Genomic DNA, 18,295 nt, shown 5'->3' with positions numbered 1-18,295 from the left:
GTACCTAATTATTTGTGATCAACATTACAGAATGAATGTTTAAATAAAGTTGAAGCTGATAAAGGATAAAAAATTCAAATTAGTGAAAAAAGCAACCCTTCCTTCGGATGAACACCAGAAAACTATCCCCAAATCCAAAAAAATACCAACATTCTACATTCCGCGGATTTAAGTGTACAAACTCAAACCACTTTAGTGTTCTTAGATATCAAAATCCACGTATACTACACAACGGACAAACTCATTTAGGTAGTTAACTTGAATTCCTAATACTGTACACAGTACAATCCACGCAGCCAGTACCGGAGACGCTGAATGTACGAAAACAAAATCGGTCCTCTAATCCTGCTATTCGTAATGAATACCTACCAACAACCCTTACTCCTTTACGTCCTAAAATCTACCAGAGCTTTACAGCTTGACCAAGTGACACTATCAACGTTACCAGACTAGCATTGGAGCTCATTCTCTATCTGAGCATCGAAAGGTAAATATCGGTATGCATAACAGTGTGCAGAAGGTGCATGCTGTACTATTAAGGTAAGTGGACTTCATTTTGTGTGAGTCAGACTCACACAGATAGACTCTATCTGCAATACATCTTCAAATCCATTAAGAGCTGTAGATTTGCAGGACTGATTTTGACTTCGTATTTTGAAGATATGCCTGCGGTATTGTGTGCAGTGTCTGTAGATTAGAAATTTAAAGATGTTTTTCTGGTGTCTAATCTAAAGCTGAAGGGCTAAAAGGGTTAATTGAGTGTTTGATTACCTAAAATATGAATAAGCTCCAGTAATAAGATACAGCGGCTCATTTCCAGGGATTTGCTTAAGGAAAAAAAGAAATTTACGGAATGCAGAATTTAGAAGGGGGTTTTGATTATTATTTAAGACTATTTCAGAGGCGGTTTTTGACTATTTAAGACTATTTTGACTTTTTAAGACTATTAAAGTTGAAAGTGATGGAGGCATTGTCTATGTAAAATTTTTTTCTGGAGGATTATTATTTTCTATAAATTTACCTATTATAAATATAGGTAGACATGGGTCTCATCCAAGGTATAGACCAAATTTTTGTGGGATTGTGCAATTACTGTTACTTATTATTACATTATCGAGCCTGAATGATAGAACTTGTATCTGGATCAACTTCATTGCCATATGTTAAAACCTCATAATAATCCGTATACTTTTCTTCGTATCCATCCCAATAAAAGAGGTTTGCAAATCCAACATTAAATCCACAAACTTTAGCTACCAGCAGTTCGCCTTGATACAATATTCTACCTATATTAGTTATTTTTCCGTTACACTCCACTCCACCTGGCACCAGATGCCTGTTAGCCATATGTTCATGAAGAGTTTTCGCATCCGCTGGAACCCACTTGAAATTTCCTTTGAGGCGACTGCACAAGATCTAAAATATTTAATTTTAATTTTTTGTTACTAACACAGTATTAGTAATTATAGACTTCTTAATATAGTCGTATAGCGCGTGTCTTGTGAAAAACAACGCAATTGTAATAATCTAATATTCCAAAACAATTATTATCCGTATACATTTGTTTTTATTAACAAATAAATAATATATCATATTCATTTATGTGTCTAGGTAAAAATATCTGTTTATTCTTTATCGTTCATAACGTATTAAAAACGCAGTATAAACTAACATAGGTTAATAGCCTAGTAATACGGTAGGTCAAAATTCACTATGGATAAACCTTTGTGGGCCAGCAGTCAAGAGCGGTTCGAAAATGAGTTTAAATAATGATTTGAATATTTCTGTTTCAGCATTTTAAAATGCATTTTAATTTTTTTTTAATCGCGTATTGGTATTCTACTTATTACTCCCTATCTTCTCTTAAAATTTATGATATTATGACAGAATCACCCTGTATATCTTCCATAGGTACTTTTATAACATGAACTAATGAACTTCTCTTGCATATTTGGACGAAATCAGTTGAAACACTTATAATATGAGTATCTATTTTGACAATTAGAATTTATTATTTTGCATCGACGGTAACTTAAAATAACGAAACTGTCTCATCATTTTCCTTAAAGAGGGAAAAATAAACTGTAAGTTTTACTACATAATTAGTTTAAAAACAGATATCGCTAATTTCGCAGGGTAACTTATTATTTATATCAATGCAGAAACTAAAATATTTTTATTTGAATAAGAACGTAATCTCCGGGAAATCTACCGGGGAAACTTTTCCAAAGTGGCAGGCAAATAAAAGCTTTTTCCATTAGAATCTAGACTTTTTTAATTTTGGAAATATGGAAATATTAGCTCTACCATTTCTCGTTGCTCTAAATAATATTGAAAAACTAATTAAAAATTATATTACCAAAATTTGCATATTTCGAGGAAAGCTAATGCATAGTTTTGTCACTGTCACATCTACCATCAATATGATATAGGAAATGGTATAAAGGTGGTACTAGTAATAGTTTAGTTTGTAATTTACTGTAAGACGTCGTAGAATTATCAGTACAGAACCGAAAAGAATATTGGGCAGATAATTTTATTCATCTTTAACATTTTTCATTTGAACAAAGAATTTACAGTTTCTTGTTATTGCCTTGAACCAATGAAATTGAAATTAGGCAATAATTCTGCACTAGATAAATATCTTTTTGATATTCATTATCGATTTATATGCAGTGATTCAAAATTCTTTAAATATTTAACAAGGTACGTGTATTAATAATAAATTGGACGCACGGAGTCCTGTGTAATAGTGGGAAACGATCATTTTCAACATTTATTATGATGTGGTCTTCCATTTATAATTAAGGGGATATTTACATGAAACTCAGCCCAAAAATCATTTTTTTTTATTTTGGTAGATAAACATATGTAGAATATGGTACTCAAACAGTTTTTTCGAAATTATACGTGAGCTATCGTATCATTTAGGCACCTACTTTATGACTGTATTTTTAGGTTTTTATTCAATTTTCTAGAATTTTTTGTCATTGCCAAATAAATGTAAATAATATAAATGGAAAAATATTTTTTTTACATCTTCAAGAGTTAAAGAATTTAAAAAAAGAGACTAAAATTCATAGGCCCGCCGCTTTTTCTTCGAGTTTTTATTGAATTTATTAGTATATCCTCCAACTACAGACATATATTTAAGAAACATTTTTTGATTTTCGATTTCAGGTAAAATGACTTCTACAACTTACACAAAGTAGACCTCTTATTTTGAAGGTGATGATGGCGCACGACATGACCACCATGACAGTATTTTGTACCAATAAAATTTCACTTAAATAATTAATAAATATATAACAAAAAATCCCCAGCATTGTATTTGTATCCTCTGTGAAAAAAATCCTGTAAATGATCTTATTTTTTTAATAACTAGATATAAATACCCCCCTTAAGGCTTCTTTCAGTGTATTTTCATTTATTTTATTGTCTTTTTATTGTAATACAGCTCTCTCACTACGTAAAACCTTTTGTGTCTATTTTATTTTTTTGTTATGAATATTTCAAAAATTAAATAGTACTTACAATTTATTCCAAAGAAACCAAGCAATCCAAAATAGAATTTAATGATCATATTTCTATTGTCCCCTTTTCAATAGTATTAAAAGTATACTAGGTAATTTTATTTTCGTAATTCTATATAAATAGAATGAAACTGGAATGAAAAACAATACTTTCTCTCTCTGTTTGAAGTGTCATAAATTAACAGGGAGGAGGCAGAAATTTTTTTCATGAGAGACCCGCCTTTCAATTTGTAAATGAAAATATCAAAGCTAAAGATCAGTATGCAGTTAATGAATATTCTACTATTAAAATAGTTTACAACAACAGAAACATATAAATTACCAAAAAGATTATTCGTATTCCTAAAAAACGACTAAATCGTTTTGTGAAGCAATTAGTTTTATATTGTTTAGCAATTTTTTTGTCTTGGAGTTAAAAGAAGTGATCAATTTTCCAAAATATCTGGTGACATCAAGTTCCTGAGGTCCTTATTGATGTCGACATCTGATATATATGCCACTGATAAGGTATTGGTGTCCACAGAAGCTTCCGATCCCATCTCCAAATACTTTCAGAAATTATTTATCTCAAAAATAAATTATTTTCTTAGAACCTGCTTTCTCAATTTTTATATGAATCAATAAATAACTAATAATACGTAAGAGAGAAGAACAAAAAATGGTGTTACATTATGCCTACCTTTGCATAATTCCAAACGTTGTTACTTTTGACACTAGGTGTAAAACAGCTGTTGCCTTTACATATTCCGACAGTAGAAATTCCGAAATTGTGAACATAAACCTGACCGATATAAGTTGGAACGTTGTTTTTGTTGTGTCCGCCTTCAACAGCATCTTCAGGTATCACACCCGTGTAATCCCTCCAGTAGTAGTCTAAAATAATTACTTAGAGAACTGTCTACAGAATCTGCAAAAATTTTGCCATAAGTTTGCCCGTCTTCTAACATTTTTACGCGTCGATCACTACCTTCAAGTAATTATTTCCAACTAATAAGAATAGCAATTTACTGTGTTTATATCTGGTTTTGTGTGTTTACAACAAAAAATATTCCGAAGGAGATCTTCTTTAACATTTTATGAATTAATAATAACAGTTATCATGTACAACGTGGACAATAAAACATTTCTTAATTTTACCATTCATATCACGGTTCTCAGTTTGTAGATTATATTCCTTATTTCACAATTTTTGTTTTTTACAAGTTCTTTTTTTATCTTATTAACATTTCACTGCAATATTCATTACTACCTTCAATACAATGCTCATAATTGATGAAAAGAAACTTAGTCAATCTTTAACCGTTATGTCTTTAGTGTCTCAAATAAGATTGTAAATTTTAGATAAGACTATGTAGATAATAATGAACTAATAATTTAGTGCTGGGCCGACAGATACTTCAATATTATTGTATGATAAAAAGGTGTTGTTCTATTTGCTTCATACCTCATGACAAGAAAGAAGTAAAAATGGACTTAAAATTCGGATTTTTGGTTTTCCAAGAGATGATACTTTGTGTTAGTTGTGGTTACTTACCAATTCTACATGCTGACATTATTCTATCAAAAAATTTATATTCGCCATTACATTATACATTTCTTAACGTACATTATGTATTATTCGCAGTAAGAATAATTCTATAGTGGTTAAGGTTTTCATTTTAATATAGGATATCCTTGTCTGAAATCTAAAATAATTCTTTTGATTTGTAGATATTTGAGTACTTGGTACGTTTTAAAAAATGAGGCACTTCAAAATTTACAATAGGTGATAATTTTTCAGAGGCTTAAATAAAACTTTTTTAACGTATAACTAAATCTATATGGTAAGATACCCAGAATAACTACAGTCATAATTATATTTAAATTATACAGGGTGTTTGTAAATTAAAGTTCATTTATTCAACGAAAATGAAGGCCGGCCCTGTGTTATTTATTAAAAACTTTGGAAATGTTTTTATGCGACCCAAAATGCAATCTTATAATTCAAGTCGGTATAATCTAATACTAGTAATACTAAAAGAAGGTTAGGTTACATTGTCAAAAAATTTGTGCAGTCATCTGATTTTATATTTGTATTGAATTCATTATTCAGTTAATTATTAACTATTAAGCATCGTCCATCGACCCATCAGTGTTAAAAGTTATTAAGAATGATTTCTTACGTTGCTTAATTTTTTAGTTTGTGCACAAACTAATTTTATAGTGAACCAAGAAAACAATGCATTTACTATTTCTGAACGTGTTGATATGGTTAGTGTATGGTGCAGCCGGAGAAAATGCGCTCGCGGCGACTAGGTTGTACCGGGAACGATAGCCACGACGTCACCCCCCCATGTGCAAATACAATCCTACAGTGCGTTCAGCGGATACGAGATACGGAAAGTGTTATTCCTCGAGGAGAAGGACGTGGTCAGCAAGTGAACCTTAATGTTAAAGATGCAGTGTTAGGAAATCTTGACGAAGACCCCACAATTAGTACTCGACGATTCGCACAGCAAGTAGGAACCTCACATCGCATCTTAAGACGCCAGCTGTTGCACCCCTATCATCTGCAACCATTTCAACATATTTTTCCCCGGATTGTGATCAACGAATGCGTTTTTGTAGATGATTCTTACACATTGCACATGCACATATGGGCCGATGAAAATCCTCACGCGATTAGGGAAACTCATTTTCAACATCGGTTCTCGGTAAATGTTTGGGCTGGCATAATAGGCAATGTACTAGTGGGTCCCTATTTCTTTGATGAAAATGGAATGGATATGCTGACTTTTTGGAGAACCGGTTGCCTGAATTAATTGACAATGTGGTATTACAAGTTCGGCCACGCATGTTTTATCTTCATGATGGGGTTCCTCCACACACTACTCGAGAAGTAACGACACTTTTGAATGAAATGTTTCCTCAGCGATGGATTGGACGCTTTGGTCCTGTGCTGTGGCCACCTCGGTCACCTGATCTAACACCAATGGACTTTTATCTTTGGAGTCACTTGAAGTCATTGGTTTACAATACTCCAATTGCTACGATGGAAGAATTGCGAAACCGTATACTTGAAGCTGCTGACACAATTAGGGGAATACTTGAAATTTGGGAAAATATTCGCCAAAATTGGGTGCGTCGGTGCCATGCCTGTATCTGCGCTAATGGGGATCAATTTCAACTATGCATTTAACACAGTAATTAGGTACTATTAATTATTATAATAAGAGAATATCATTTTTTTTTTAATATTTGTACTATTTGCATTGAAAAATTCCCCAAAAATTGAGAAGTGTCTTTCCATCGTTCAACGACGATTTGTTTACGCGGCTGGTCTACAGCACGTAAATCATTGTAGAGCACACGGACAGGACCGTACCAGAAGAAATATTTTGATCTATAATTGAACTTTGATTTACGAAAAAAAATGCAAAAATAGAACTTTTTCGTATAAGACTATATTACAAATATCATTAGGAAGCTGTAGTTTAATTTTTATAGATTATACATGCCACAGCCTGTATGTATATTATGTTATTTTCTGTCAGATTATTTTTTACATTCTCATTTTGTTAATTCAATTAAATATTTCTTCAAGTGGTAATCTCTTGTTTTGGAACCTTCTAAATAACTTCATTTTGCAAAAAGTTAACATCAATGGGGTTCATAATAAAATCTGCAATTATTGTGGTTTAGCTATGCACTTTACTACTTCAGTAAATTTTTAATACGTAAATCATATGCATATAATACATATATTTACAAATACAGATTTTCATTTTATTGCTTTGCCAAATGACTTATCTATCACCTCTGAAGTGACGTCATGTGCAAAGAGTTGAGGCTTTATTACAATTTAGGGTTATTGCTCAATGTAAACTTCCATCGATTGAATGTGTTGCTATTTATGCTCACATCGAAAAGAAATCCATATATCTTAACTATATTTAATTTTTTAATGTATTCAAATTAACCTGCTCACCCTGTGGCAGGATTATCCTGGTATAAAGATACTACTGATTCTACCACATTTCGACAGTTTTTTTATAGGTATATTGTTTGATTTTAACTATTTAAAAACATGACCTTTTAATTATTATTTAAATTTAACAGAAACTTGTATATCTATAGTATTCCTGGGATCAGAGTTCAATTTAATTACATATTCTTTCAAGAGATAATTAAGTATTATTTTTTTATTAAATTATTAGATAGAACGATGATTTATAAATAAATGGTTTTTACCACACTTTTGATACCAATTTATTAAAATTAAGTTGAAAATACTTAATATACAGGGTGATTCAGAACTTATCAAAAAAAAAATTGATGTACAGGGCGATTCCCTATATTTTTACTCCCCTTTAACTTTTTTGTTTCAAGAGTTATAAAAAAAATGTGAAATACAAAAGTTACACTTTTTTTTATGAATTTTCTAAATTAATAAAAAATTAAAACAAATGAAGTCCAAACAAAATTCCCGCTGATGTTAACTTTGTTAACTGTATATTTTTACAAATTTGCATAGAACGTTCCCTGTCTCGAACATATAAGTACGCGAAACACAATGGCTCCATCTGTCTGTCGTGCCGACTTCCACTATGCCATTCAAATGGCTACAACGGTGGAAGCGACCTGCTAAAATTTGCTAGGTACTTTGTTGCACGACTGTCGCCTAGAGGGCGAAAACAATTCTAACCAGTGTTGCAAGAAACAACTACACCGCGGGCTGTATGCCCCCCCCCCTGTCGGCACGACAGACAGATGGAGCCATTGTGCTTCGCGTACTATGTACCTACCTCTTGTCGGGAGTACACGACATTATAACAGGTAGATCGTCCGTCGGTTGTCTCACCTATGACACACTGATGAGAACTAATAAGTCCGAAACCGGTCTGTCCCTGGTGGGTTAAACTAACGAGCGATCCTAGCTGTTGCATTAGGTGTTCCGAATGTAATTCATTGCGGGGGGGGGGGGGCATACAGCCCGCGGTGTAGTTATGGACGTGAGAGGCCTAATTACTCATGACAATGCTATATGGTAGGTCGTGACAGTGGCAGGTAGCAATGTCATGATAACATTGTTATTGATTAGCAGTTTGTATTATTATTTAATTAAAATAGGTTACACAGATGTAGAAAATTGAAATATTATTTGAAATTAAAATATAGAATATGGAGAACTTTATATCAATTTGCTATTTCTGTATATCCCATTTTAATTAAATAATGACACAAACTGTCAATCAATAACAATGTTGTCATGGCGTTACCTGTCACTGTCACGGCCTACCATATAATATTGTCTATGAATTAGGCCTCTCACGGCTTAATTAGTGTGATTTCTTTAAAAAATACTATACGTATTTTGGAACATGTCAATCTCCGATATATGAAAATATGTATTACAACTCAATCTGTAAATCCTAACATAATTGGAAAAGAAGCAGAAATGCTTGAAAGAGTTCTAAAAATTACTATCACAGATATCTAATTTCTTAATATAAAACCATCTTTTCGTTTTTTAATAGTATCTCGCTTATTGTTAGAGATGGACCCAACAAATTCTATATGACTATGCTCGATACAGGGTGTTCCATTTAAATTAACAAAGTTACCATCAGCGGCCATTTTGTTTGGACTTCATTTGATTTTCAACTATCATTTTCGAAAAATTCATAAAAAATCGTGCTACTTTTGTATTTCACATTTTTTTATAACTCTTAAAACGAAAAAGTTAAAGGGGGGTCAAAATATAGTGAATCACCCTGTACAGGGGACTCATACAAATACAATTTTGTAAAAAAAAAATCAAGAAGGCAGTTCGAAAATGATTTAAAAATACACTTCTGCACGGCACTGGAAACTGGTCCACTGTAAAACGTGACCCTACACAAGGCGAAGTGTAATACATACAAAACGGACAAAAACTTGAAGGAATTTCGCAAAGAAAGAAATAAATAGAATTTTATAGCACCTATTTTATACCAGCAAATTCAACTGCTTTTGCTGCTATTATTATTAATTAATCAAATTAATATGTGGTTTTACTTAATAAAATTATTTGACGTACTTGATTTGACATACAACTGTTCAAAATTTTGTCCACCGACATGTAAACATATTTAGGCCCATCTTACTCAGTTTCTACGAACTAACACAAATCTTGTCCTGCTTCACCATAACACAAATGTTTCACCATAATACAAACACAAGAATAAATAACATGTTGTCTTACTTTCACCATAAATTATAACGATATCCACTCCGAGTTGCTCTACACACAAGCCATTTGTGACACTAACTACTAAAAAACTATTGTAAATACTACCGAAACGATGATTGTAAAATCAGATTTCAGTATTCGGAGCCGCTAAGGCCACGTGGCTCTCCACGAATGACGCTAGAGACTACAGTTGTCCAGCGATGTAATGCTTGAAAGTACTTCAACTACAATAATTTTTTTCTCAGAAACTATAAGGATTCTATAAAAAAAATGTTTACGATATTGAATCCATTTCTCATGCCGCATCTATTCTCAAATTTTTTGGATAAGTTATTAATCACCCTGTATAATGTATCCCACAGGTTTCTAGTATCCACTAGGGTGACAAAGTTCTTACATTAGTTCTGTACAATTATTGTGTTCTGGTTCAATATGAGTCACGTTGTTAAGTGGCCCACTCGGGTCCATTGATAATATTTTTGTCAATTTTGGAAATAACGGCTTGGTCTATGTTTTTGATAATTTAATTTCTAACCATAGACCTGCTTTTTTTAAATTGCGTTGGATGAATAACTTAGAACAAAATAATATTACTGTTTATAATCATAAAATCAATAAAACTGCAAATATCAACTTTGTAGAATCATTAGAAACTTAAAAGATCTGCATATTCTAAAAAACCCATACCCATTGCTATCCTCTATGTATAAAATTGTTAAGAAAAAACATTTTCGTTTGATAACCATTAAAAAAAAGAATTCTACAATAAAAAAATTAATGTTCTGGTAACCCTAACAAAGCATCCTACCAACCGACGCAAACTATGCAAAAATTTTACCATTTTACACGACGAAAAAGAAGTTGATGTGGTGGCTCCGTTGTTTAATTTTCATTTCAAAAAATTCACCCTTAAAGATAAAATTACAAGTTCCAGCAACATAGTACAGAACAAAATGTCCAATTTAATTATAATACATTGTTTTTAAAGCCCTCCTCTCCCGATGAGCTCTATAATTTGCTAATTTGCAAACTAAAAAATAAAAATTGTGCCGGACACGATGAGGGACCCTTCTTTATTATAAAAAATAATTTAAAGCTGATGCTAGAACCTATAACTTATTTAGTAAATCTTTGATTTTTAGAAGGAATATTTCCCTGTTATCTTAAAACTGAAAAGGTTATTCCGAATTTTAAGAAATACGATTCCTTAGAGCAATAACGATCCCCATCTATTAAATAATTATAGACCTATAATTTTGCAAAAATGTTTGAACATTCTTTTTTGAACAGATTATTGAATTTCATTAATCAATTTAATAGGTATCTAAATAGTAAATCAACACGGCTTTCGTTGTAATAAATCTACTACTACAGCGATTCACTATTTTATTAATTCAATCTATTGATGATGGTGAGTGTGGAATTTTCTGTTTCTCTTAATGGAAGACATATATTTATATTGTCGTAAAGTTATGCGAAAATATTCGTTAAATTTTGCGGCAAATAGTTGTTGTCATTATTTAAACACTAAGTAATAGTAATTATAATATTTGAAAGACTAAGGTAGTGAAAAGCTCTATATAAGATGTGTTTCATATATAACTGGACGACGCATTTTCCCTCAATTTTACCACATTCAGTGTAACAAAGTCAGATTGAACCACTTTAGGCCATTGTTGTTTCACCTACCATATCCTTTATTCAATAAAAGCCCCCCTAGGAAAGTTCCTGGCTACGCTTATGTGAATGTTATTACAATATTTTAACAAATTTCGTATGTTCAAATACTGGATCAAATATATTTATTTTAAAATTATTTATTGTTATTGTTTATTGCCAAGTTAATTTGATAAACATATATTTTCTTCTGAATTCATTAGCACCACAACTAATTATAACAAATTTTTCAATCCATCTTAAACTTATTTATTATATATTTGGTGTGTCCTATGTACAACTAAATTGAATAAGNTTTTATATAGTTAAAAAACTATGAAAAAAATATGCAATATAATTCTTATCAGTAGCTTTCATATGCCGTTGGATTTATTCAAATATCTATCATAGTTTTATAGAAAAATTATTTTGAAGTTAAGGGTTGTAACCCCATTTTTTTTAAAATGAACAAAGATAGAGCTCTGATAATTTGTCAAAAATTATTTCTATCAACAAGCAACACACTGAAGACACCATTGTTAAAAAACACGCCAGTGCAGATTTCACATGAGACCCTTTAATATCTAAATAGAAAATCAGTACGGCTTTCGTTGTAATAAATCTACTACTACAGCGATTCACTATTTTATTAATTTAATTTATTGATGATGGTGAGTGCCCTCTGTTTCCCTTAATGGAAGACATATATTTATATTATCGTAAAGTTATGCAAAAGTATTTTTTTGCGGCAAATAGTTGCTGTCATTATTTAAACACACACAACAGTAATTATAATATTTGATAGTGTGAAATACAAATTTCGATGTTCAAAAACTAATATCTAATATTTTGATTTTAAAATTATTTATTGTTATTGTTTATTGCCACTTCTAAGTTTAATTTGATAAACAGATATTTTCTTCTGAATGCATTAGCACCACAACTAATTGTAACAAATTTTTCTATCGATCTCATACTTATTTATTATATATTTGGTGTTTGCAATGTACAACTATGTAGTTTGAATAAGAAAAACTATTATAATTAATTTGATGAAAATGAATAACAGCATTAATTTTTATTCATTATTGAATTTCGTTTTCATCGAGGTTGGATGATAGAACCTGGATCTGGACCATCGTCATCGTATGTTAAAATTTCATAGTAATCTGTATCCTTTTGTCCATTTCCGATCCGATAGTAGAGTTTAGCATTTCCAACATTGAATCCGCAAACTTTGGCCACCAACAGCTCACCTTGGTATAATATTCTGCCGATATTGGTCACCAGGCCATTCCATTCCACACCACCTGGTACCAGATGTTTACCGGTCATTTGAACATGAAGTCTTTTTGCGTCTGCTGAAACCCATTTGAAATTTTCTTTAAAGGGACTGCATAAGATCTAAAATATACAATTTCGTTGTAGTTTGACGAATGAAAAATACGAAACATTCAGCAGAAGCATTGTTATGTTTAATATAGTAGTTATTCCACAAAAAAAGAAAATAAATTAGTTCATTATATGTACAATTTTATAAACAACACTACTTTTATGAGATGCCTATACAAAAATAAAAGAGAGGGCCAAGAACATCAGAAAGGTCAATGGAAACTAATTCAGAACAAAATAAAAGTGACTACTTAAGTGCTTCTTATTTATCATTTAGATTTGTTTGATAAATTTTCTCTAAAATAGTCCCACAAAAAAAAAGTTGTGTACCAGAGATATGAGATTTTATATATATTTTGATGCTGATTCCGAATCTGTAGCCAGAAAACCGATTTACCAGGTCGCTTTTTAGTAAAACGCTAAAGCATCTCTAAAATAAGGTGTAATAGTGATGATATGGTAAAACTTTATGTTGCAATATAACAATTTGTAAATATTTTGAGAAAACATTTTAAAATAATAGTCAAGTATTAGAAAGAAATATATATGCCACTACGAGGGCCTTAATTCCACCTCTGAGGGGAAATAACGAATGTTAGTGCAAAATATTTTATACTACCAGATATATATATGTAGGTTGGTAGACAATATTCCAAAAAGAATATAATAAAACTTTTTACACATTTTTCTATTCAATATTTTTGTCTGAATTTTGTTGCCGCGGGTTTTTGGGGTCGCTGATTACGAATCTGAAGTCTGAATCCGAAAATTCCTTAATAAAAGATTGCGGATCGAATATGACTGATGTACAAATCGGAGCAGCATTCAAAATTTGAAGATTGTGGCTGCAACTTGTTTTTCGGTGGTTTTAAACTCGCTAATCACGAATATAAGGATTTAATTCCGAAATTCTTAAATCCAAAATGGCAGACCACTATGGCAGATTGAAAAAACCATAGACATTGGTATTTACTACCCTAAGGAATGCGTTATGTTTGTTTAAAAAATTTAGTCATTTGAGTAAAAACAGGCAATAATTGTCTAAAAATTAGAAACAAGAAATATAAATTCGATTTGTAGTGTGTCTGTACGTATTTTTTATTGCTAATGAAATTTCAGAACTTAATGTAATTAATAGTTTAGAAATTTAAAACTCAAATGACAGAATCCCTAATCCATAGTATCCTTTGCTATCTACGAAAATCCAAAACTTGGTTGATGATGTTGATTTTTCTTTTGAATTTTTAATGCATGATTAAATTGTATTTAAATTCATATTTGTAACAAAAATCTTTCTGGGAAAATATCGATTTTTGCAGTTAATTTCGAATTATTCAACTATGATTTAAGCTTATGTTAGATAAAAAAATAATAATTTGGAAATGACTGGTTTATCAAATAGAATTGAATAAAAATATCTGAAATATAATTTGAAAATTTCAAAATATTCAGTGGCATCCAAATTCAGGGGTTCTTAGAATGTTACCTCTGGTGTCTCCGCCTTTAGCTGATGTAATTAATTATGTACGAATTCAGTAAATTTTTATTTTCACTTATTGTTGTAGTTAAACTGCTATCTCAATTTATGTCAAAAACAATTCGAAATATTGGCGTATTTATGATACACACTTCTCAAAACACTCATAGTTTTGAATATAAATTCAAATAAACTTGTTTTCACTAAATTGAACAAGAATGCAACTTTTTTTTTTAATCAATTGTGATGTCTAATTTTTAATACCAACTATTCAAACTTTAAGAAAAATTGTTCAAACTAGAATAAGTTCTTGGTTTTAGGGGCAAACATTATTTGATTGGACATACTTAGGTATATATTTTAAAATAGATGAAACTACGAAACTATAGACTGAACAGTAACAAATATTTACAGTGTCGGAGATACATAAAGATTTATATGTATATTCATTCAATAACACAGCCACACAAAAAAAAATTGTCTGTACTTTTCATGGGACATACATATGTTATCCGTAGTACTTTTGCCTCCTGATCCGGTGCCAGAATTGAGCTATTAAGTATATCACAGGAATTTCCTAACCTTAAAGGACAGGTCAAATATACCAAAAATTCACGAAAAAGTGCTATGAAAAAAGATTTTTTTTTCATATTCAAATGTTCATTTATATAGTTAAGACCCCGACGAACGAGAATCCGCAGTCAGAATTGATGTGTCACGTGATGGTTCTTTTTCTAACCTCAAAAAAACGGTTCAATCAAGATTATATATCACGAATTTTAAAAAAATAAGAGATTCGCGCCAAGTTTGGTATACGAGGGTTTTCGGGGTTGCTGATCACAGATCCGAGATCAATTTTGCAAAATTCAAGATGACGGATCCAAGATGGCCGACCAAATTTTCAAAAGATAACAGATTCGCACCAAATTTCGTATTCGGGGGGTTTTGGGGTCGCTGATCACGAATTCGAGATCAGAATTGCGAAATTCATTTTTTAATATTTTTGTTTACTTTATAAACTGAGTACCCAATCATGTTTTAACCTTCTTTTTTTCGGCTATATCTTGTTCGCTTTTCTGAAAAAATCTATTCATGGGTTTTCTGCCTAATCGCAGGAAATAAAGGACATAGGTAATTGATTAATGTAAAAACGAATTTTGCAAATCTGATCTCGGATTCGTGATCAGTGACCCCGAAAACCCCCGTATATCAAATTTGGTGGGAATGTGTTATTTTTATAAATTTGGTCTTCCATCTTGGATCCGCCATCTTGAATTTTGCAAAATTGACCTCGGATCCGTGATCAGCTACCCCGAAAACCCCCAAAGGTGCGAATCTGTTATTTTTTGAAAATTCGTGATATTTGACCTTAATTGACCCGTTTTTTGAGGTTAGAAAAAGAACCATCACGTGACACATCAATTCTGACCGGGGATTCACGTTCAGAGGGGTAAAAAAAACACTTTTTCGTCAATTTTTGCTATTTTTGACCTGTTTCTTGAGGTTAGGCAATTTCTCTGTGTGAGCTCAATTCTGACACAAAATTCGTGATCAGGAGGCAAAAATACTACGGATAACATATGTCGCATGAAACGTACAAACAACTTTTTTTTTTGTGTGGCTGTGTAATTAATGTCTGAAAAGTAATATAAAAGCATAAGGCGGAGCACAAATTATGTAACTAGTTTACTCACCTTTATATAGTTCCAGACGTCAAAATTTTCAACACTAAGTGTGACACATGTTTTGCCTGGATATATTGTAACTGTAGATATTCCGAAGTTGTGAACATAGACCTGACCAATATAAGTTGGGATATTGTTCTTATCATGTCCTCCCTCCACAGCGTCTTCTGGTATCATGCCTGTGTAATCCCTCCAGTAATAACCTAAAAATTAGTACTTAGAAAATTTTGTGCACCTATCATTTACAAGTGTTACCCTGAGTTGATCCACCCAACATTTTCAATCGCTACTTGAGGCTCAAACAAATAAAACACTGTCAATTATGGTTCTGTATTTTTATGTGGTTTAATGGTGGTGAATACAATAAGAAAATATATACGGAGCGAGATCTATTTTATCGGTTAATCAACTACAGATATAAACGCATGATCAGCAAGTACAGTGTGGTAAAAAAAAATTTCACCGAAATAATCGCTTTTGGCATAGTATATATTTTATAGATATCAGTCAATGTCAAATTATTATCAGTCTATGAGAACTTTAATTCTCTGTTAAGAAATGTAGCTATTTAATTTTAATATACATTCGTTTTATCTTTTTAGTGTTTGTATGCTCCTTGTGACAACTCGGGTAGTGGTCACCAAAAAACGTATGTGTAGTATGCTGTAAACTACTTTTTTCTATTCATCTAAAACGGATTTAAACTGATGCAAACTACCCCTGCTGTTCATCCCCCAATAAACGGGTTCGGTAATTTCCATTTTGTTTCATTCCAAAATATTTATTAGAACCCGAGATATCACGGATATACTGTTTTTGGGGGTGAACATCAGGGGTAGTTTGCATCTGTTTAAATCCGTTTTAGACCAAGAGAAAAAATTATTCGTATGATTAGAGAAAAAGTTAAGACATTTTTCGCACACTAGGGGATTACTAGGGGATTATTCGCCCCCTAAAATGAGAAATTATTTTTGTCAATTTGTTTACATAAATCATATTTTTAATATTTTGAATCAATATGAATTTTTTATATATAAAAAATGTTTGAAAATATACTTAGTTTTCCTGAAATAAAAAATAAGGGTTGCAACCCCCAAACACGAAATCACTTGTGAAACATTTTATTTTTTTAAAAGAAGTAATTTCCATTTTATTTCATTTCAAAATATTGAGATGTCACAGAAATATTTTGGGGGTGAACATGAGGGGTAGTTTGCATCCGTTTAAATCTGTTTGCGGCTAATAGAACAAATTATTCGTATGATTAGAGAAAAAGTAAAAACTTTTTATTTTGCAATGTTAATTCTAATCGTACAGACATTTTTAGCACACTAGAGGGTTGTTCACCCCCTAAAAAGAGAACTTTATTTTGTCAATTTCTTTACATAAATCATATTTTTTATTTTTTTTAATATGAATTTTTTTATATATAAAAAATGTTTGAAAAATATAGTTTTTCTGAAATAAAAAATAAGGGTAGCAACCTCCAAACACGGAATCTAATGTGAAACATTTGTTTTTTTATAAGAAACAATTTCCATTTTTTTTTCATTATAATGTTTATCAGAACTCCAGATATTTAGAAAAAACTGTTTTGGGGGGGGGGCGAACTTTGAGGATGTATTTCACCCCCTAAATATGTTTTTTCGCCGATAAAAAAAGATATGTCATTTAATTTTTTATGTTCTACAACTGAGTCTACAACATATATACAAATATTGGAAATCGGAGAGTTTGGGTTAGGGTAGTTTCCTTGTTAGATCCTTCTTCGCTTGAATTAACCTAACAATAATTTTAGGGTAAATGCTTACCTAAATTACTTAAATTTTACAACTTACCTTCGATGTGCGTTTATAAAACCGGCAAGTAAATGTAAATTTAACAAGCCGTTCATTTTCATTACACAAATAACACATACGTTAAACTATAGCAACACCAAATTCCTTGCCTTTAAGAAACTCTGTTATAATTTAAGATAACGTGTTACAAACTATTTTATGTCGTACTTACCCGTTATTTACGAGTTTGCATGTGTTTCATGTTTCATAACCTAAAAGACATCTGTCAGTTATATATGTTTTTGTCTAATACTGACTCTTGTGTATAATAATTTTGCATAATTATTATTAAAAATGTCGACACAAAAGCGTCTTCAAAAAAACAACAAAATTGCAATACGAGTATTTGCTAAAAATGGTCTTAATTCCTCAATAACATGCACGTTATATCTTAACAGTTAACGTTAACAATCCTGAAATAACATAACTGTTATTATGATAAAATGGGATACATACTCGGCCTGAATATTATTTTTTAATGAATTAGACTTTTTTGAAGAAAA

The 18,295-nt window shown here is 31.3% G+C and overlaps 1 protein-coding gene across 1 annotated transcript; it reads right to left on the bottom strand.

Annotated features, from left to right (window-relative positions):
• Positions 1–12,242: 12,242 nt before the first annotated feature.
• LOC108904403 lies at positions 12,243–16,359 on the bottom strand. The gene is made up of 3 exons (XM_018706948.1): positions 16,210–16,359; positions 15,964–16,157; positions 12,243–12,804 (listed from the first exon to the last, which is right to left on the bottom strand). Exons 1-3 carry the CDS (start codon positions 16,229–16,231, stop codon positions 12,502–12,504), a joined length of 519 nt encoding a protein of 172 aa, XP_018562464.1. The 5' UTR covers positions 16,232–16,359; the 3' UTR covers positions 12,243–12,501.
• Between the last annotated feature and the right edge of the window lie 1,936 nt (positions 16,360–18,295).

The sequence above is a fragment of the Anoplophora glabripennis genome, unplaced genomic scaffold (genome assembly GCF_000390285.2).
Source record: "Anoplophora glabripennis isolate ALB-LARVAE unplaced genomic scaffold, Agla_2.0 scaffold91, whole genome shotgun sequence".
Taxonomy (NCBI): Eukaryota; Metazoa; Arthropoda; class Insecta; order Coleoptera; family Cerambycidae; genus Anoplophora; species Anoplophora glabripennis.
This window is presented reverse-complemented; position numbering and strand designations above follow the sequence as displayed.